Below are 20,644 nucleotides of genomic sequence, written 5' to 3'. Positions count from 1 at the left end.
TGCCTTCCTTTGGCATGGGTCACCCCATACCCTGGTGGCTCCATCCTGCCAGCAGTCCCTGGAAAGGGCAGAAAGGGGCATTCAACCCCAGACCCCATGCAGGACTGCAGAAAGGAGCATCCCCTCAGCAGTGGGGATGCTGTGTCCATGGGCACATCAAGGTTTACAGGACAGATGAACTGACATCTAAGCAACAGGGCAGAACCCTAAACACTTCTCACTGCTTGCTTCATACTGAGGCTTTTTCCTATTCTGAAGACTTCCCTCATTTTTTCCTGAACACACCCAATTCTTTTCCATCAGTCGTTCTTTCAGGAAATTTTTGCTCGTTTCTCTAGGTCATCAGGGTGAATTCAGTTTCTAATCCCCCATCCAAACAGCCTTTACACCCTCTTTCAATAGCATCTTGCTTTCATATGAGCCTGGCTTCCCCAGAAAATCTCTGTTGGATGTGTCTGCTGCACAAGCTATTGATAACTGCTCATGGGATAGAGCTTCTTGAGAATCCGTCCACCCATAGTGGCAGAATTTCCCATTTCCTCATTTGGTTATGAGAATGTCATGTAAGGCAGCACAAAGATAGCATCACTCCCGCTTTCCCTGTGGTACCCAGTCTGCCACCCTAATGAAGAGAAAATGAGGATGGTTTGACACAAGTTCCAGCTAAATCTGTGTTCTCAGCCCCAGCACTGCCCTGTCAGTGTTTGCCACTTGGTGGTAATTTGTTCCAGCAGGTTTCTGGATATTGAGGCAGGTTGACTCATCTAGAATTTCCCAGATCCTCTTTTTTCTGCTTCCATGAAGCAGACAGTGAATTTTGGACATTCATATCCTCCTGGGACACAGCTCCATGACAGCCCTCTGTGCCTCAGTCCCCCTCCAACCTTGATGCATTTGACAATGAAAGGTTGTCACCCCTTGTCATGGTGAAACCCACCAGCTCTAGGGACAAGCAGTGGCTACAGGTTCCCTTCCATGCTGGACTGTCTGCACAGCTGAACCCTTGGAGCAGAAGGGCCCACCTGTCTAAGGGTAGATTTGAGGAAAGGAGGATCAGTTCCTCAGGAAATAGGGCTATGCCCAAGCTGGGCTGTAGAGAGGGCACATTGCCCCATCATCCTGGATTTCTGGGAAAGAGAGGGATGCTGAGCAATGGAGAGAGATTTAAGGGGGCAAATGGATGTGAAGATATGGGCAGGTATCACTCCACATTAGGTTCCTTGTTCTGTGATGGTCCTTCCAGGCATAAGGGGCGAGCTTGACCCCCTCCAACAAAGCTCTGTGCCAGCACCATGGGCAGAGAGTTTGGCCTTGGGACAGAGGAGCAGGCAGGCACAGGGCTCCTGCCTGGCCCTCCAAGACCCATGCACCAGGATCTGGACTGTCAGCTCCTCATTGAGCATCACATCCTACCAAAGGGAAGAAGAGAGAGGAGAAGAAACTCTGGAGGCAACTCAAAGCAAAACTAGAGAAAGCAGAATGAGGGCGGGAGGAGGAAACACAGATACTCTGCAAGCTACAACAGCTCAGTGACAGGTAGGGTGAGCCTCTCGGTGGGACAGGATGGAGGAGATGTTGTGGACCCAGACCCCTCAGGACACACCAGAGCTGTGCAGCCTGACCATGGTTAGGGGTCCAGGCAGCCTGCACAGCAGCTCACCCCTCCCACCACCAAGCACAGCACCCACCAACTCCCTCCAGCCTTTCTCTTCCAGGAACAACAGTCTCTTTCCCAGATAGTCAAGGCTATGGCAATGCTCCCACACCACAGTTCCTGACAGACCAGTCCCACCCACAAGCCATCTCATGAACCCAGTGGACAAATAACCCACATACCTCATGCATCACCTCCAGTCCAATCTGTCCTAATCAAAAACTTCTGAGACATCCCAGTGACCAGGACAGTGCTCACTTGAAACTGACCCTGCTGTCCTACAGCCTGACCACCCCTTCTTCCCTCAACACCTGCAATGCCCTGGTGCTCAGGAACAGTGATTTTCTGATTCATGGCATGGCTCTCCTCAAAGACACAACTGCAAAGTGCAGGAGGATTTCCATTCCATCTTCATCCACCTGTCCAGTTTTCCTAAGACATGGTTTATGAGTTCAGGTTTCTTGAAGAGAAGCTTGCTCAAATGTTGTTTCCAACCACCTTTAATCAAGGCTGGGATGTATAAGGAGCCAGGCTGGCTCTCAAGCATCATGTAGGAGGATTTTTCTTGCTTAGGTATAGCCCAGGCACGTTGCCACACATCCAGCTTCCCGCAGATGCTGACAGGGACCAGTCCCAGCTCTCTGAGGTCTCCCAGAGGTCTCTGGGCCATTGCTCATCATCAGGACCCTAGTGTAGGGCCAGGCTGAGGCTCCCCAGAGGTCTCAGAGGGTGTGTGGCCTCAGAGGGCTGACGAAGCATTTTGGCACTGAGGTGGTGGCAGCCTCTCCTTGGGGGTGCCCGCGGTCGGAAGCGGCTGCTCTAACTGCCAGACCAGACTGCACAGGAAATGCAGCAGCTCCAGCACACACAGCCTCCCCTGGCTGGTCCTGGCTCCCAGCTCAGCAGAAGCTGTGGCACAGGGATGGGGGCCTGAGGGGATGTGTGTCTGCAGGAGGGTGGTATTTGGTACAGTAGCTGTGCAAATCTGAGGGTGTGCACACAAATTTGTCTGGTGACTTGTTTGCACATCTCTGCGTCATGAGCATTTGTGTGTGCTTGCACTTGTGTGCACACTTGATTCCCCATTCCCAAGAAGGATAGTGGGGTGTAGGGCCTGACACCCATCTCAGGGCACTGCTTGGTCTGGGGAAGCTCAGAAAGCACAGCCAGTGCCAGGCCAGGTGCAGGGGAGTACAGCTCATGTCTGTCAGTGCTGGGCATCCTGTGCTCCAAGCAGGGATGGGAGATGGTGTCTGGCAGCCTGGAGCATCCCCAGCACTCAACCCATGCATCTTGAGGCCCCAGCCTTCCTCCCTGCAATGGGCAGGACTGTAGCCAGGCTGATGGGGATTGGAGGGACACAGGCACTGCAGCAGGCTGGATGCTCTCCCATCCCAAAAGGCAGTGGGAGATGCTTTTGCTACACCTCCAACCCCACTGGATGGCTTGGGAGCCTCTGGTCAGCTGCAGACCACCATCCAACCAGAGAGGAAAGGACTCAGCCGCAACTGCACCTGGAGGAGTCATAGTTGCAGCCAGGGAGTGCAGGAAGTGCTGAAGATCTGGCACCTCTGCTGCCTGAGAGGTAGGATGGAAAATATGAAGCAGGGTCCACCCTCTCAGCTATGTCAGTGTCGTGTCTGACGGGAAAGCAAAACGCAGAAGTGCTGACGGAGCTCCCACTTTCCCACTGCAGCTGCCTCCTGCCTCGTTTGCTGGGGCCTGCTGGCCACAGCAGGTCTCTGTCAGAGCTGCTGGGGCAAAGAGCAGGGCTGCTGCTGGCAAACAGCCCCGATGGGCTGAACCATGAACTGCCATGAGTTATGGGCAGTTATGGCACTGCCCGTGGAAGCTACTGGGAGCCTTCAGCAGCACTGGGGACCAAAGGGGACACCCCGTCCACTGTCTTACCCTGAAGAAAGGTGAAAGCTATCCCAAATGGATATTTATACCATCTAGTCCTCTCTGGAAGTTTCTCATGGACTTTCCAGTCCCCACAGAGTACAAGATGAGGTGCCTGGCTTGCCTCACCCCTTTCCCCAGTGCCCAGGTTTGCTCCCACAAGGCTGCACTGGTTTTACGGGGTGGTAAGGGAGGAAGAAACCTGCTGACAGTGCTGCCAAAGTGTAAGATGCAAGTGACTCTTCTCAGTTTTCACTGAGTTTCACACTCTCCTGGCAAGCCTCTGCTGCCTCCAAAGCCACTCCTTACTGGGGTTTCTCCTCTCTCAAGCAGCTGTCATTTCTTTCCACTCTGGTTTCTGGCACGTAGCACATCTCTTTCAAGAGAGAAAGTGGAAGTTTGAAGCCAAAAAAGCTGCACTGAGCACCACGATATGAGCTTTGCCCTGGCTAATGGCAGCCAGACCCCTGGCACAGCAGGGATGCTCATCCCCATGGAGTGGGTGAGTGCCCCAAGACAAGCCTGATTAAGGGAGAGTGTTGGCTTTCAGCCATGCCTGGGTGACCAGCTCAGACAGGGGCAAGGAGAAAATGAGCATTGACCTCTCTAAATTCTTAAGAGCAGCTTTGTGGAAGAGCAGCTTGCATATGTCACGGAGAGGCCCAGGAACCACAACAGATGCTGCCACCTCCCAGCTCTGCCCTGCACTGCAAGAGCCGTTATTTGCCTGCCCACGCACTTGCCATCACGAGTCAACAAACTCCTGGATGCAAAACTCTTTATTCACCCCCGTGGCCATATCTGACTCCCACCTGGGGAGGGAGGGACACAGGGGTAGATTACCCCTCATGTAGAGGAGGAAAATGCCTGGAGACAGGCAGAAGACCAGCTGCCTGCTTCCCAGGGGTTTCTGAATAGCGGTACATAGGGCAGCCTCTGCTCCGAGCAAGAAGCTTGCAAGAAGCTTTGGCTCCTGTGAGCAGCATCTCACAGGATTCACTCCAGCTCTGACCTCCAGCACTTTCTTCAAGTCATGCTTTGATAGTTGGCTCAGACCTAGGGCAGGGAAGCAGCATGGCTACTCCAGAGAGCACTGGGTGAAGGTAGAATACTGTAAGTCACCTTTGGGACAGACCTGTTGGCATCACTGCTCTGCCTCAGCCCTTTTTCCCTGCCTTGAGTGAAGAGGCAGCACATGGAGCACAGCAGGGACCTTCCTGATCCTGTGGTACCCACCCCATGGCCACAACAACACTGTGGTGAGAACTGTTCAATACTAACTCCAGCAGCAGCAGCATCTCTGTTGCTTTAGTCCTGATACGCTGGATTTTCCCAGAGTGAGGGGCTGGGGCAGCCTCTTCATGCCCACACCCTGGTGAGGAGGGACACTGACCCTCAGCAGGGCAGTGATGGCAGCTGTCGAGTCCTCTCCTCCCAGTGTTTCTTGCCATGCTCTGGTGTGACAGGTTTCTCCTCAGGGAAGATGATGGTGGCATATTCAGTCTGCTCAACTGGCTGAGTCTTGGAGGGCACTGGGCTATGCTGGTCCCGCTGAAACTCCAGCACACCATAGTCCACAGTGGATACAAACACCACGGGGGGCTTCTCTTCCTTCTGCAAGGTAACCCCATCGTGGTGGTTCAGCCTCCAGAGGTACCCACCATCCCCAGCACAAACCCGTTCTTACAGCAAGTGCCAAAATCAGCTCTGAAGCATCATGGGAGAGTGAGAGTGATACGCAGCAGAAAGATGCACAGACCTGGGGCAGAACATGCACAGAGGAACTGCACCATGAGCCTTGGGGTCTCAGCTCTCTGCCTCTGCAGGCAGGCTGTACTCTGCCCGCCCGGCCATGGAAGGCAGGGCTGTGCTAGGAGCCCCTTTCCACCTCTCCATTGGGCTCCAAGGTGGATGGTGTGCAGGAGAAGAGCCTAGGGCTGAGTTTGCTCAGCCCAGAAAGGAGAGAGTAAAGAGCAACCTACTCACTGCCTTCAGCCACCTACTGAATGGGGTTGGAGAGAAAAAGGAAACAGATCCCTCCTACAGGTGCCTGCCTAAAGAGAGGAAAACAGGCACCAGCTGCAACAAAATAAATTTTAGCTTGATATATTGGAGGGTAACATCCTCCCATTCTCTACAGCAGCACAATCCACTGTCAAAGAGAAGCCTGCTTTGAAGAAGAATTGGATTAGAGAGTCACATCCTATCTTGGGTAGTTTTATTTTGATTTTGTGATGGGGCTGTGCTGCTGCGGGTGCAGAAAAGCAGTTGTAGCCATGCAGAAAAGATCAAGCAGCAGCAGACAGAAGAAGTGAGATGCTAGTGAAGAGCTGATAAAGGAAGGCCCAGCACCCTCCTTGCCCCGGTGATGCCATAGTGCTCTCCTGCAGCACAAGCAGGGTGGCAGAGGCGGAAAACTCACCACTGGCATGTTTTCACTCGGTGGTTTCTGCACATCTGCAAAGTAACACACTTGGTTAGAGTGAGGAGTTTTGTGTGCCCCACCCAAGAGCACTGGACACTGCAATCTTTTCACCACACTCACTCCTTGTCCACAGGGCCTAACACCCTGAGCATTACAAGGACAAGTGAGACATCAGCCCAGAGTCTAGGGTTTAATCTGGGATTAGTAGAGTGCAGCAGAACTCTCTGTGAGTCCTTGGGTGCCTGTGGTGTGTCTGAGGTGATGCCCTGTGCTGCAGCAGGGTGAGGTGCTCCAAAGGCACCTGGGCAAGGTGCATGGGAGGGATTCAAGTGCACCACTAAGGCACAACACTAACGAGTGGTGTGGAGCCACAGCACATGGTCTGGGGGCTCTACAAAGGGCAAGCAGAGCTCAAAGCACCCCTCTCCTCCCAGCTTGGAGATATCTGTCCCACAGGGGCATGCCACAGCTGGGTTTAGCACATTGAACCAGTCCATGTACCCCAGGCAGCTGCAGACACCTGGCTGACCCCAGGTCCCAAACTGGGTTTGTGTGGCCTCCAGGGGAAACATACCTCCTCTCCTGTATGTGAAGGTGAGGTAGCCGAAGATCAGCAGCACAACCACTCCAGCCAGCAGGAGGATGCCCAGGAGCATGGCCTTGATGTGCTCTGAGGGGCTGCCTTCCTCCATCTCCGGCTCGTCAGTAGCATTCACCTGGGGGGCTGCTGCAATAGGCATTCAAAAAAGGGGGAACAAAACAGCAAGTCAGGAGTATAACGTGGCCTCTACAGTCCTTGTGAAAGGCAGCAGGGGAACATAGGGCCGTCCTCAGAAAGGGCTCAGTGCCATGTAGGCTGTCATGGTCTCATTTGTCCTCCAGGGTGCAAAGGAGACAGGACAGGGCAGGGCTGTGCTCTCCTGACCCATGTCAGGTCCTCTGCCAGCAGGTTTCTGCCTGCCTTAACCCCTGGTGCTACAACAGGCTTGGGACCCATCCCCATCAGCTCAGCCCCCAGGCTGACCTGTGACTATCAGCTGGGCCCTCTCGCTCTCCATCACTTTATCGGGCTCGTAGAAAGTGATCAGTCCACAGTAGTAGGAGCCTGAGTCATTCTGGTGGAGGTTCAGGATCTCAATCTCAAAGACAGGAGTGTTGTTGATGAGCCGGTACTTCTCTGTCTCTGTCGTGGGCTTGTATCGGCTGATCTCAGCAGTTTTCTGGGCTTGGCTGTGGTTGGTCTCCTTGTACCAATTGAGGCTGTACTCTGAACCAGAGTCATTCTCCATGGAGATATTGCAGTAGAAAGTGGCTTTGTCACCTTCAGGGCGAGTTAACACTGCTGGGGAGATGGTCACTGTTTGGGAGAGAGGATACAAGGAGCAGACATGGTTACAGCAGGCACAGGTCTCAGAAACAGCCATACCCTGTGTGGGAGCCAGGGATGCAAGCCCAGTTCACATTATCACTCTGGGACATGGGCAGGTACATCACTCCATGTCTCTGCCATTCCAAAAGTATGCCTGCTGGCTGGAGAGGGACTCTCAGAGGTAGCAACTGTACTGTGAAATAGTTTCAGCAGACCAAATTGTGCTCCGGGCTACCTAAAATTAGCACTGAACACCTGTACCAGGGAAAACAGACTTTGGGGGTTGTATTATTTTTAAATATATGCTGTATGTTCATGTCTGAGTCATCCTCTCTCCAGTTGAGGTTGACTCTGAAAGTGAGCAGGAGGACAGAGTCCCAGGCTGGGGCAGTGTCCTGTGGTTCAGCCCATCACATGCCTGGCTGCCTGCTGGGATCCTCTGGCTCTTTCCACTACACAATGCTGGGAGCTCAGAGCAGGCAGGGGCTGCCCCTGGCACAGTATTTGTCATCTCCAGCCTGAGACCACCTGACAGGGAAGAACAACCTGGAGCTTACAGTGCCATCCTTTTCCAGGGGCCTGTCCTCTCCCTATGTGTGCGTGGCAGCCAGGTCCCAAGGTTCCAGCTGGGCTTGTCAGGCTGCTCCCAACACAGAATCCAGCCAGCCACAGGCACAGGCTCCTCTGCTTTAGCAGCAGCCCTGCTGCTTCACCTCATTTCCCTGCCCATTATCCGGGTGGGTTTATCCATCCTGCCTTGTGGGAATGCTGTGAATGTGGGCCAGGCACACAGTGTCCAGCTTCTGCCAGTCCCACACAGCAGAACAGCCGTTGTAATTATTTCTGTTCAGAACAATGAAAAGTGGGAAGAAGCATTTTTCACAAGGGTCTCCCAACCAAGCTATTCAAACCACCATGGCTTGAAAAGTCTCTGTGAAAGGAAATTTGCCTTCCCCTTTCAGAAATCACCACCGAAAGCAGCCCCAGGGCTCGCACGCAGAGTCAGAAAGTCCCTCCTGTCCCCCTAGCTCTGCCCTGAGGCCATTAGCACCATAACCTCAGCATCACCAACCAGAAAAGGAACCTGGAAATTCTGTGAATAAATACAAGACCAGATAGAAAACTGGGCTGAGAAATGAGGGTCGAGACCAAACAGGAGGAAGGAAGGAGAGAAGTGCCCCAATTCCCACAGGCGGCACTGGCTGTGGCAGTGTCCACACCAAGAGATGGGATTTCTGCCATGTTTTGGATTTCTTGTGTTTAACAGGAAATATTTGGCAGGTTCAGGGCTTTATTTCCTACTAGTGCCGCTGCCAACAATGAATGAAGCGTTCAGATGACTTCTGAAAGTGGATGTTGGGTTTACATGTTTTCCTGTATCTTCCCAGAGGTAACATCTGCTCCAAGGGACACCCAGCCTCTGCCCACCCTCAAGGCAAAAAGTACATGAATCCACCAAAGAAACAGCGGGCTGGAAGGAAAGGGCTTCATCAGCTTTATCAGAGCTCTCATTCACCCTGCCCAGACTCACACCTTCCCTTCAACCTCTCCTTCTGCCACAAAGTTCACCCAGAGCAAGAACCCTAGATCCCTCAGGATCAAGTCCAAACCAGGAGTTGCAGCCCAAGGGCACAGACTGAAGCCACAAGAGCTAGAAAAAAAACCCCACACCCCCCTGGCAAATTCATAAGCTCAACACCAAGTTCCAACCACTGTCACTGTGTCACAATACAGCTCTGGTGTCCTGTCCCCTTCTCCATCCTTTAATCCCATTTCTGCCCCAAGAATCCCCAAGTCCTTTGCTTCAGCTGCACATACCCAAAAGCTTTGAGGTTTCTGCCTTCTTGATGCCAGAGCTAGTTTTTAACTACAAAGCTCCCAGCCCTTAGACATCTTCCACCAGCATCAAACGACATGGCCATGCCAGCAAGCCCGGCACACTCCTGTACCTACCCCGGCGGCAGCAGGTCAGCATCGGCCCACAGCAGAGCAGGATGGCACAGAGGTCAACCAGGGCCACCTCCACGCTGCCCCATGACTTCTTAGAGGCCCCTGGAGCCATGCTGAGCCGCTGTGTCTCCTGCCCAGGCAGGCGGGAGGTGCTGTGCCGTGTGCGCTGTGCCGCTCCCGGCTCTCTCCGTGCTTCCTTCCCCACAGAGGCAGCAGCTTGTTCTCTGTCGTACACAGCGAGGGCTGGGTGGAAATGAAACGTACCCATCTCTGCCCCAGAGGGAAACCCGGGCTGCCTCCCGCCCCCAGCTTCCTCCCCACAGAACCAGGGATCAGCTGAGCCAGACCTGGCCCCTTCCCCTCCCTGCGCGCTCCTGGCATGTGCCCATGCAGGTACCCAGCTGCCAAGCAGTGGGGAGAGCTTAACAGAACAGCTCTTCTGAGCCTGCACCCTTTCTGGGGAAAGCTTCCAGGGTTGGAGGAGGCAGGGACCACAAGGGACATGTTCTCAGCTCTGAGCCTGGCCCATAAGTAAAAGTCATCTTGGGTTCCCAGGCATCTACAGGTGCTCCCACTGAATGCCCAAGGCAGTGGGGTTGTGGGACATGTGGCATTGGGTGGACAGGGTCTGAAAACCATGGGACACTTATTGTAGGCTGCTCCCACCAGGATGGAATGGGATGGGAGATGAGGAGGGGGAGGAGGATGAGTTTTGCCTTCTTAGGTGTTTTTCTTCTCAGATTTGACGAGAGCAAGGGCAGGTACCCAGGGTGCTGTTATTGGGGCAGAAAACTTCTGTAAATTTTTGCCATCCATGCTCCCCTCTCACTACACTGACTAATACTGGCATAGGAAATAACCAGCGGTGAAAGCACGCTCTTCCATTTCTCTAAAACACAGCCTCGGTGCCCCACAATTTTGGAAAATGTCAGGGGAAAATTAGTGACTGAAAATTAATAAGAAGGATGTGATTCTAATGATGACTTCACTATTTTTCCAAGCTTCCACAAACAAGCTGTGGGGCTGGGGCTTGCTCACCTCTCACTTTCAAACATGTCCCTGGCAGGCGAGTGGGCTGGGGCAGCCACCCCTAATTTCATAGAATCATGAAATCATAGAATCATTAAAATTGGAAAAGACCTCTAGGACCATCAGGTTCAGCCAAAAACACCATACCACAAGGATGGCCAAGGAGGGGGTTCTGAGCTGGGGCAGACAGGGCTCACCCTGGGAAGGTGGCTCAGTCCAGCCTGTCTTGGTCCTCTTTTCCAGTCTCCTCCTGACATTTGCAGCAACACTCCTTTCTCATGGACTGCTGGCACTACTTGAGCTGCAGAGCCAGGCTGGGTGCTGTGACCACCTTGTCACCTCTCTATGCCATCTGGCCAGAGCCCACCATGCTGCCTAGGTGGGTGGCAAAAGGAAGTGCTCTCCATCATGTACAAGGGTGCACATGGGTTTTGACTTGGACATCACTTGTTCCTTCAAAATTTCCTAGATTCCCACTAAAAATCCCTGACTAAACTAAACTAAACTGAACTGAACTCCAGGAAAAAAGGAAACTGACAGCAAGGACACTTTTCCACCTTGAGGCTTTATGTCCCCAAATAGTGACACCAGGCACTTGAGCCAGGTGTGGGGAGGCTCGTTTGGCACTTGCCACATGTTTTGGTTTCTAGAGGTGGAAGATGTGATGGGTATCACCACCAACATCACAACTCAGCAAGCCAGGGGGATAGGCAGGAAAAACTGGCTCATCCTCCCCACCTCGTGTGGCAGCAGCGGAGCTGATTAGAATCATAGCACAAATTGCTCAAACTTTCCAATGCACACTTGCAATAGGTATAACTGGTACCCAGGGTGGGGAGGCTGCCGTGTCCATGAGAAACTAACAATGGCAAGATGTCCTTTTCTCTGAAACAAAAACCCAACCCATGGTGATGAAAAGAATAAAAGAAAAGATCAAGCTGCTAGGAAGCTGCTGTGGAGGAAAGTGAAGTGAGCAGCAGTCTCAGGTGTCAGCATTGCAGAGGAGCACGGCCCCAGCCCCATAGCAGCCCTGGGGCTTCAGGCAGCCTTTGAACCCTGCCTGCAGCCGGCCAGACCAGCACAGCTCACCCTGGCTCCTCCAAGTTCTCCAGCATGAAGGAAAACAGCCTGGCTCCAACCATGATGCAGCTCCCTGCTCGTGCTGGTAAATCTGCTCCAGCCCAGTGGGGTAGATGGTACACCTTGGAGTTTGCTGACAAGGTCATAAAAAGGTCCTTTGGTGCTTAAAAAAATATAAATTTTTTCTGTGAGTTGGAGCATGGCAAATTGCATAGGACAGTCCTTTTCTATTTGTCCACCAAAAGATGAAAATTAAGTCTAAAAAGTAAGGACAAGCAGAAATAAGTGAGAAGACAGTTATTTAAAACTAAGAATCAGCAACTGCAGCAAGCACATGTCACACCAGTTCATTGGAGCACAAATGTCATAGTTTTTCTCCAGCCAGAAGCTGGTAAGTTCCATCTGAGACCCAGAGGAGGACCTGGTCTTCTGCAGCCATCGCTGTTGGGGCACACAGCTGCCACCTGAGCACTCACCTCAGAGGGTAGAGAGTCAAAATGTTTAGAGGGTAGAGCCTCAAAATGTTTAAAAGCATCTGGGTTATTTAAGGAGCACTGAAAAACTGGAAGAAAAAGAAAGTTGTGATCAAATATCTCTGATGGAGCTGACTGAAGCCAAGAGGTGCATGACCTTGAAGTCCAGGGAAACCATAGCTTCCCAGGTGAAAGAGGAAACACAAACTGCCACAAAAAGGTGCTGAGGAAGAGAAGCCCACACGTTCCAAAGATCCTTCCCCCAACGGTTTAACTGAATTCACATCTGTGGCTCTGACCCAGGCGGGAGCCGAGTGGCTAGGGTGAGAGGAGGAAATGGTTGATAGTGTTTGCAAATAAATACAGAATCGTGAGGTCTTTCAGATACTTATCAGAAATCATGAAGGTCTCTGCAAACGATTTGCATGAGCAGCAACATCTGACCCTGTGGGGACAGGCAGCGTGCTGTGGTTGTGAGTAAGCAGCGGTAAGCAGTGAGTAAGTACAGGGATGGAACAGAGACACAAAACTGTTCCTTTAACAAGCAGAAACCTGCAGGGCCTGGGCAGAGCACTGGTAACTGTGATGGGAAGGTGCCACATGGGTATGGCAAAGGACCAATGTCACCTCCAGCATGGCAGTGAGTGTTCCTGCTGGCGGTCAGAGCTGACACCCAGCCCAGCGGTAGTAAGGATTCTGCCAGTCCATCTCTAACAAGAGGTGCTGGCAAAGTCTGTGGAAATTAGGAGCTGCTGCTGCTCAGGGTCTCAGCAATCCATTCATGCTCAGAGGAGGCTGGGGCAGGATCTGGCACCAGCTGGGATATGCCTGTGCAACCCAAGCAAAACTCTGTCAGTTTTTCCTCCTGGGGCAACCTTACACCTCCTGTACCCGAGGGGCACCTCCAGGCACACCTAGCCCTGTCACAGCTCATGGCCCCCTCCAGCCTCTCATCTGTGTCAGCAGCATCACTCCACAGCAGCACTGGCTGTGCCCTCACAGTGTTTCCATTCGGAGCTGGGTGAGGCACACAGGGACCTTTCTCAGCCGTGTCATCCGCTGCACGTGGGAAGCACAATCAATCACAGAGATCGCTGCTTCGAGATAACCTGCAGAGGAAACAATGTCAGCTTCTCAGCAGGGGCTGCAGCACATGCCGCCTTCCCTGTGACACACAGCTGCTATGGGCAGGGAAAAGGGCACAAGGATTCTGGGGAGCAAGAATTTTAGGCCTTTATGGAGGATTTAAGAAGTTGCTGGAGGAAAGGAGCAAGGCTGGGATCTCCTCCCTGATGTCTGGGACGTGTTGTACAGAGGCAGGAAGGGAGCCCTTCAAGCCCTTGGCAAGGCTCAGCACAGGGGCTGTGGCTGCTGGCTGGTTTGGGACAGAAGGGGTCACCAGGGAAGCGCCCAGTGAGGCCAGGATGTCTTACCCCACTCTCTCCCCATCATACCTCCAGCCACAGCCCAGGCAGCAACTTCTTCAAACCCTTTACTTACAGAATCACAGAATGAATCAGGCTGGGGAAGACCTCTGAGATCGTCACATCCAACCTATGACTCAACACCACCATGACAACTACAGCCTGGCATTAAGTGTCACATCCAGTCTTTCCTTAAACACCTCCAGGGACAGTGACTCCACCACCTCCCTAAGCTGTCCATTCCAATATTAATCACCCTTTCTACGATGAAGAAATTCCTTCTAATGTCCAACCTAAACCTCCCCGGGAACAGCTGTGCCATCTCATCCTGTTGCTGGTTGTTTGGGAGAAGGGGCTGACCTTTGCCTGGCTGCACCCTCCTTTCAGGGAATTGTAGGGAGGGATAAGGTCCCTCCTGAGCCTCCTTTTCTCCAGACTAAACACTCTCAGCTCTCACAGCTGCTTCTCACAGGATTTGTGCTCCAGACCCTTCCCCAGCTCCACCGCCCTTCTCTGGACTTGCTCCAGCACCTCAGCATCTTCTACAAGCCATTTCAAAATTTTACAATTATTACATTTATTAAAATAGCCTGCAATTATTTAACACTTATTTACCAACTACTTCATTTAACAAAAAAACCCAAAAACTTTTCTTTTCTTTTCTTTTTCTTTTCTTTCTTTCTTTCTTTCTTTCTTTCTTTCTTTCTTTCTTTCTTTCTTTCTTTCTTTCTTTCTTTCTTTCTTTCTTTCTTTCTTTCTTTCTTTCTTTCTTTCTTTCTTTCTTTCTTTCTTTCTTTCTTTCTTTCTTTCTTTCTTTCTTTCTTTCTTTCTTTCTTTCTTTCTCTCTCTCTCTCTCTCTCTCTCTCTCTCTCTCTCTCTCTTTCTTTCTTTCTTTCTTTCTTTCTTTCTTTCTTTCTTTCTTTCTTTCTTTCTTTCTTTTTCTCTTTTTTCTTTTCTTTTTCTCCTTTTCCTTTTCCTTTTCCTTTTCCTTTTCCTTTTCCTTTTCCTTTTCCAATACAAATGATACCCCACGCTGCAGGTACACACACACAGCCCAGCCCCGCAGCCCCGCAGCCGTGCCCGGGCGGCGCCGCGCGGGGCGGGCGGCGGAAGCAGCGGCAGCGGCGGAAGCGCCGCAGTTGTCCCGGTAACCAACGCCGGGGCCTGCGGGGCCATGGGCGAGCTGGGCCCGGACGAGGGGGCCGAGGGGGCCGAGAACACGTACAGCCTGCGGCCCGACCTCCAGCACCGGTGAGGCCGCCGGGAAAGAGGGGCCAGCAAGATGGGGAACTTTGGACTGGGGCGGGTGGGCCCCAGGGGAATGTGGAGCTGCGGTGGGAATGGCGGGAGGGCGTCCCTGGGCGTGAGGCGGTGCGGGTGTGGGGAACGGGGAGCACCGAGGGCTTGGCGGCACCGGGCTCCCACACCAGCTTTACACCCACTGGAGTGGGGGGTGCTGCTGGAGGGGCAACGTCCAGTGCGGCTGGTTTCCTGCCGATAGGTGTTTGGCTTTTGGCAATATCTCCGTTTTAGTGGAGCTTTTTTTTTCATCTATAATTTTTCTCTAATACATGAAAGCTATATTTTCCGAGGAGTGGCACTGTGTGTGTTTCTACACGTTGTGTGTGAACTTTTCCACTTCTTTTTTTTTTTTTTTTTTTTTTTTTTTTTTTTTTTTTTTTTTTTTTTTTACTTTTTGTTGCCATGATAGATTTAAGTCCTCCACAGTAAAAGAATGCATCCGTGCGATACTGAAGGAGAGGCTGGCCGATGTACAGTACAAACCAGAAGAAATGGCTGAACTTACAAAGTCGTTATCAGACACAATAAAAGACAGACTGAAAGGTAAGGAGGTCTGCTGGGGCTGTAATTTCTTTTCTTGCCATGTCCTCTCCATTTTGACAAGATCTCGCTTTCTTCTTTTATTCTTGAAATGTATTCCTTCCCCGTTGACTGACTCCAGTCTGCTGGTATGAAGCAGTCTGTCCTATATATATGCATTCCTTGCCTGCAGAACTGGAGATCTAATTCAAGCAGACAAGATTTGTTTTTGTATAACTTGGCAGGTGTGTGATGTCAGACTTGGAGGGTCTGCAGGGGAAAAGAAGCTGCATTAGAGAGAAGAAAGAAGTGATGTTTCACTGCCTTTTGATTCCATAAACAGAACCATTCCTGCTCTTTTTCTGCTGTGAGTTAGATCAGAGCTGGAATAGCAGTGGAGATCAGAACAAGGCTCAGGGGGCACAGGGAAGGTGGGAGGAAGGAGCAGTCAGCCAAGGAGGGGTGTGACTACAGCCTCACAGCTCTGGAAAAAGGTTGTGCTGCTGCACAGGATGCCCTCCAGCATTTTCGAGTTCAAGAAGAAAAGTGCAGGCACCAGCAGGTGTTTCCTGAGTTTTGTGCCGGAATAAATATATGGATGTGTGTGCTGGCATGGACACTTTTGTCCCGTTCTTCCTGGGGACACGCTGGTGCTCCACCTGCTGGGCTGGCCTGCCGTGGTGGCACGGTCACCCTCGGCAGGAGCCGTGCATTTGTGCTTCTCCCAGAACTACACATCTGCTTCAGAGCCAGCAGCAGCAGCAGCTGTACTCCCTGCACGCGTTCACGCTGAGCTCCTCTGCACGGGGCTTGGCTTCAGTCATGTGCAACCACAGTGGCAGCAGCCTGAAGCTAGGCTGGCCCGGGGTAGCCACTCTTATCAGCTGGCATCTCTGATAAGCATTGACTGTTGGATGTTAGCACAGCCATCATGCTGCATTCAGTCCTCCAGTGGAAACGGTGCTGGAGTCGTCCCGGGACACTGCTTTGTTGAAGACAGGCATAGGGATCTATATTTGATTTCAAACATGCCTGTTCTGATTTGGCTTCTGGAACATTGCCATGGCCTGATTAGATCTGGCCTGTGCCCCAGAGGTACTTTTTACTGTTGTGAAACAATAGCACATCTCTGAAGGCACAAAAATAACACAGCTATTGTGTGGCCCTTTATACCACTCGGGAGCAAAGGAAACACCTGTGTGGCAGAAGAATCTCACAATACCTTTGCATCAAACAGTTTTAAAATAAGGCAGTTTTTTTCAAATTGCATTTTGTCCGCCAGCAGCCTTATTTATGTTCTTTCCATGTGGCCAGTTCTTGAAAGTTGTCAAAGCAGAATGCTGACCCACAGTGTATCTGCTCAGGGGTGTCCAGTGCCTTAAGATGCAGCTTCTGATGGATGCCAACTACTCTGTTCACCCTTCAACTCCAGCAAAACCATGGTACTCCATACTAGGAAAATGAAGTTTGCAAGGCAGTCTGTCCACTTGGCTGCTTGCATAGGCTTGTACAGCCACTTGCTTTGTAGCCAGAAATCTTTAGCTTTCAGGGTCGTGTCTTGGGCTCATATTTTTAAAAAGTTATTGCTCTCACTATTATTTTTTTCTCTCTCCAGAGGAGGGATTTGACAGGTACAAGATGGTGGTGCAGGTTGTCATTGGAGAGCAGAGAGGAGAAGGAGTGAAGTAAGTTTTGCATCTTCTAATTGTATTTCTAGCATGTTTTCTGGGTTTAGGTGTAGTTTTTTCCTTTGGAAGCTGCTTCCAATTTCCCTTGCTACAAAGATCTGTCTGCAGATGATAAAGTGTAAATCACTTTCTTTTCTCTTTTAGTGGCAACTTGAGTGCTTAGGTTGTGACTGGTTGAATTAGCCAGTGATAATTGGCTCTATAGTTCTTAGCAAGGTTCTTAGCAAGCTGAAATGCTGAAAATCATTTTTGAGGAGTGTGGTAGAAGCCTTTTGTGTTGTATTCATGATGAATTAGGGTATACCCCCCATCCATTCCTAAGGCCCTGCTGGAGCACAAAAGCCATGGTAACTCACTTCTGTCTAAAGCCAGAAAGCTTCCATAAGCACTTCATTTACATTTTTCAGAAGTTTCAGTTTCTATAATCCCACTGCAATACTGCCATGGGAACCAAGCCTAGATTCCCATGTGGGTGCTGAGCACTTGCAGTCAGCTCCAGATGCCTGCAGTCAGATGAAAGAATTCCTCTTGGCTGCAATAGTGGGCTGTAGCTTTCCATTACTCATGGGTAGGGAGAAAACAAAAGGGAACAGCTCACAAGGTTTATGTGCTTTATCTGCTGGGCTTATCTTTATTATTGTGCCTGATACTCCAGCAGAAAATAAGTGCAGCAGAGCTGTAATCAGAGCTGCTGCCTCCCTGTTCTGGAGGTCAGAGAGGAATACCTGTACCTGCTGTTCTGGCTTTTGTCAGGAATGTCTGTCTGCAGGCAGGCTGCTCCACAAGCACTGTGCCAGGGTGAACAGTTCAGTGTTCAGATGGTCTGATCAGAAATGTGAAGTCCAGCCACACAGGCTGACAGAGCAGTTGGGGAAATTTTCCAGTTTGTAACAGACAGGAAGCAAGATTGAAACATAATCACTGACTTCCTTAATGCAAAATACACCTTAGTGCAGTCACTCATACATGATGGGACTGTGCCCCTAAAGGAATCCTGTCAGCTGAGGCTCACTGGGGCAGGCAGGGAGTGGGAGCCTTGAAGCAGAGACAAGGGAATGTCAGTGTCACTAGACAAGGCAGCCGCAAGATCTCCCATGCAATATCCTGTTATGGTCTGGTTGTTTGTGCTCAGGATAGGGCTTGGGTGTAGAAGTCCATCAGGATAGTCAGGGAGCAGAGGGTATAGATATGAAAAGACTTGAAGAGGTCGTGGTCTCGTAGCATGGCATCTGCCAAGGCATACGATAGCTCCCTATAAATAAATTGGGAGTATGTGCCATGAGGGTGCAGGAGGTGAAGGACAAGAACAAATAAGCTAAATTAGCCACTGATATGCATAGGCCAGAAGTCAAAGATTCTTAAGCACCACAGCAATGAGATTTCAAGTCCTGCTGCACAGTGGAAGTAGCAAGGTTGAGAGCTGATGAGTTTGAAGGTGGAGCACATACAGAGGGGATTACAGCATGTGGTAGAATTCAGCAGTAGAAAACCAGGCTTGGGATTCAGGAGCATACTTCCCAATCCCATTACCTTTAAAGCAAGCTCAGTTTTGTTTTCAAGGGAAGTATCTGTGATCACTTAGGTCAATATACATGAACTCTGGGTAATGTCCCTGTCTGTCTCCTTTGTCTAGCATGGCTGCACGATGTTTCTGGGACGCTGACACTGACAGCTGTGCTCACGACGTGTTCATGAACGTAAGTATGGGCTGGATTCTCATGGCAAGTGCAAGGCTACTTGCTTTTGTATGAGAGGCAGAGTGACCTTAAATATGGAGCAGAAAAGAAACAACTGCTAGAAGGAAGGAATCAAGATTATTGAAACAGCCTGATTTACATGCTTGTTCACAAAACATACTTAACTTTAACAGCCAACATAGTTAAAGTTCTCCCCTGAGTAGGTGACACAGTACAGTACAAAAGTCATTGTAGTCACACCATTTACTGGTGGGGAGAGAAAGCACAAGAAATTAAGTATTTTCTTACATACTTTGCTGAACTGCAGTCGTGGAGCATGGCTGAAATCCAGGACTGTGCCAAAGTCAAGGTTTTACTTTATTATTATTTTATTTTAAACTGACACCTAGATACCTGTAGGTGTGTGGATGGAGGAAATTGAGGCAATTCTGGCATTCAGATGCACTCATCTGGGTTACACCACAAGTGAGGTGAATAAGAAACTTAAATAAAAGAGAGAAAATTGCTATATATTACCATACAGTTATGATCTGGTGTAAAGTTCATTTTTCTCCCGGCTGATTTACGACCGGTGATAGCTCAGGGACGCCACTTGTAAGGTTTTCCGTGCTGTTTAGGTGGCCTGGAAAGGCCCAGTGATGGCCTTGAAGAGCCGACGCTTCAAAGGACGAGGAGAGACTTCTGATCTTGTCTCGGTCTTGGTGTTTATTAATTGTTTATCTAAAAGATTTTCTTTCAGCCCGACAGAGGTCTGCACAGCAAGTCAGCCATGGGCACACTGCCGAAGCCCCTGGGCGGTCACTTATCTTTATACCCTAAGTTACGTGTACAATATTTATCATTTCTCCCCAATACCTTCTACCCTTATTAACCGGTGCACTTCTAGTAATAACCAATCCCCAAGTGCCACCACCACCACAGAAGATGGAGGCCAAGAAGAAGAAGAAGAAGGACAGGACACGCCCCAATTCCTCCATCTTACTTCTTTAGACCCCCCTGTACCAAAATCCTAAACCCTGTGTTTTACACTTTAACTAACTTATCCCTTCACCATTCACCCAGTGAATTCCTCCCAGTCCTCATACAGGTCTCATCTCCTGTGTAGGATCAAAGCCCTGCCACCAGACACTTCTGGCAGCATTCCAGGACTCCCGAGCCCCCCAAGGGTGGTCTCGGCCTCTCTGCACCTCCATCCTGAGGTGCTGAGATCCCACAATCTGGTCTAAATGTTCCCCGATGTTTGCCTGTTCCACTAGACTAGCAAAAAGCTTGCCTTGACTAACACAGAGCTTTTCTCTGTTTTCCCCAGGACAGTCTGTTTTGTGTGGTGGCTGCATTTGGCTGCTTCTACTACTGATGGTGACAAACATTGCACAGAAGGATGGACATTGGGGAGAATGCTTTGGAGTATTTTTTATTTAAGTGTACAAAAGCATCATACTCTTCCTTGAGTACATAACACAATTAACTGCTCTACAAAGCGCGTCCTACACCTGTGCTACACACTACAACATTCCCTCTTCCTTGTGGATATTTATATAGCTTTAAGCACAATATTAATATTACTATTATTATTATGATGTCCTTTATTTAAATGGCCCTTTGTTTTTGATATAGTGTTGGTTTTGTCCTAAAAGTGTATTGCCAATAGCCATTGCTTCTAAGGCAAACTCAACTTTTGTCTCGAAAGGGTTCTGTTACTTTTATTTTTTATGAAATTAATGAAATATTTATAAGAAAAAAAAATAATAAATCTATGTATTTAATATTTCTTCTCTTGTGGCATTTTCTTCCACTCTACAAGATGCACTATCCTGATAGCTTGTCGGCATTTCTTAGGTGAGCATTTTGACAATTCTTTGTAAATTAATCCACAAAGCTGATCTCTGATTCTGGTTATCCAGATTTGTTCCTATGACTCCCACAACAATTGGGCTATGAATCTCAGCTGTGTCACATGAGATGGTATTAATTGATGGAAAGTCGAGGTATTTAGGACATTAGGTCAGGCCAGCAGCCCACACACCCCGTGACTGCCAGAACTCCTCCCTGCAATAAGTGCTCCTTGGTTTGGTGCAATTTGGCACCCCTGGATGCTGTGAGTGATCACTGCTCCTCAGGCTCTTCAGCAG

At 50.2% G+C, this 20,644-nt stretch overlaps 2 protein-coding genes across 3 annotated transcripts; one reads left to right on the top strand and one right to left on the bottom strand.

Annotated features, from left to right (window-relative positions):
- Nucleotides 1-4,951: 4,951 nt before the first annotated feature.
- Nucleotides 4,952-9,500, bottom strand: PDCD1 (programmed cell death 1). The gene is made up of 5 exons (XM_059479757.1): nucleotides 9,304-9,500; nucleotides 7,006-7,338; nucleotides 6,556-6,708; nucleotides 5,979-6,013; nucleotides 4,952-5,170 (listed from the first exon to the last, which is right to left on the bottom strand). Exons 1-5 carry the CDS (start codon nucleotides 9,410-9,412, stop codon nucleotides 4,952-4,954), a joined length of 849 nt encoding a protein of 282 aa, XP_059335740.1. The 5' UTR covers nucleotides 9,413-9,500.
- A 4,918-nt stretch (nucleotides 9,501-14,418) lies between these two features.
- Nucleotides 14,419-20,278, top strand: DYNLT2B (dynein light chain Tctex-type 2B). Of its 2 annotated transcripts, none has more exons than XM_059479768.1 (5): nucleotides 14,419-14,557; nucleotides 15,018-15,151; nucleotides 16,743-16,812; nucleotides 18,449-18,512; nucleotides 19,822-20,278. In XM_059479768.1, exons 1-5 carry the CDS (start codon nucleotides 14,481-14,483, stop codon nucleotides 19,867-19,869), a joined length of 393 nt encoding a protein of 130 aa, XP_059335751.1. In that variant the 5' UTR covers nucleotides 14,419-14,480; the 3' UTR covers nucleotides 19,870-20,278. The 2 variants fall into 2 exon arrangements, with proteins under 2 accessions (XP_059335751.1, XP_059335749.1); XM_059479766.1 differs by lacking the exon at nucleotides 19,822-20,278 and adding an exon at nucleotides 19,240-19,804.
- The last annotated feature ends 366 nt before the right edge of the window (nucleotides 20,279-20,644 follow it).

The sequence above is a fragment of the Ammospiza nelsoni genome, chromosome 10 (assembly GCF_027579445.1).
Source record: "Ammospiza nelsoni isolate bAmmNel1 chromosome 10, bAmmNel1.pri, whole genome shotgun sequence".
Classification (NCBI taxonomy): Eukaryota; Metazoa; Chordata; class Aves; order Passeriformes; family Passerellidae; genus Ammospiza; species Ammospiza nelsoni.
This window is presented reverse-complemented; position numbering and strand designations above follow the sequence as displayed.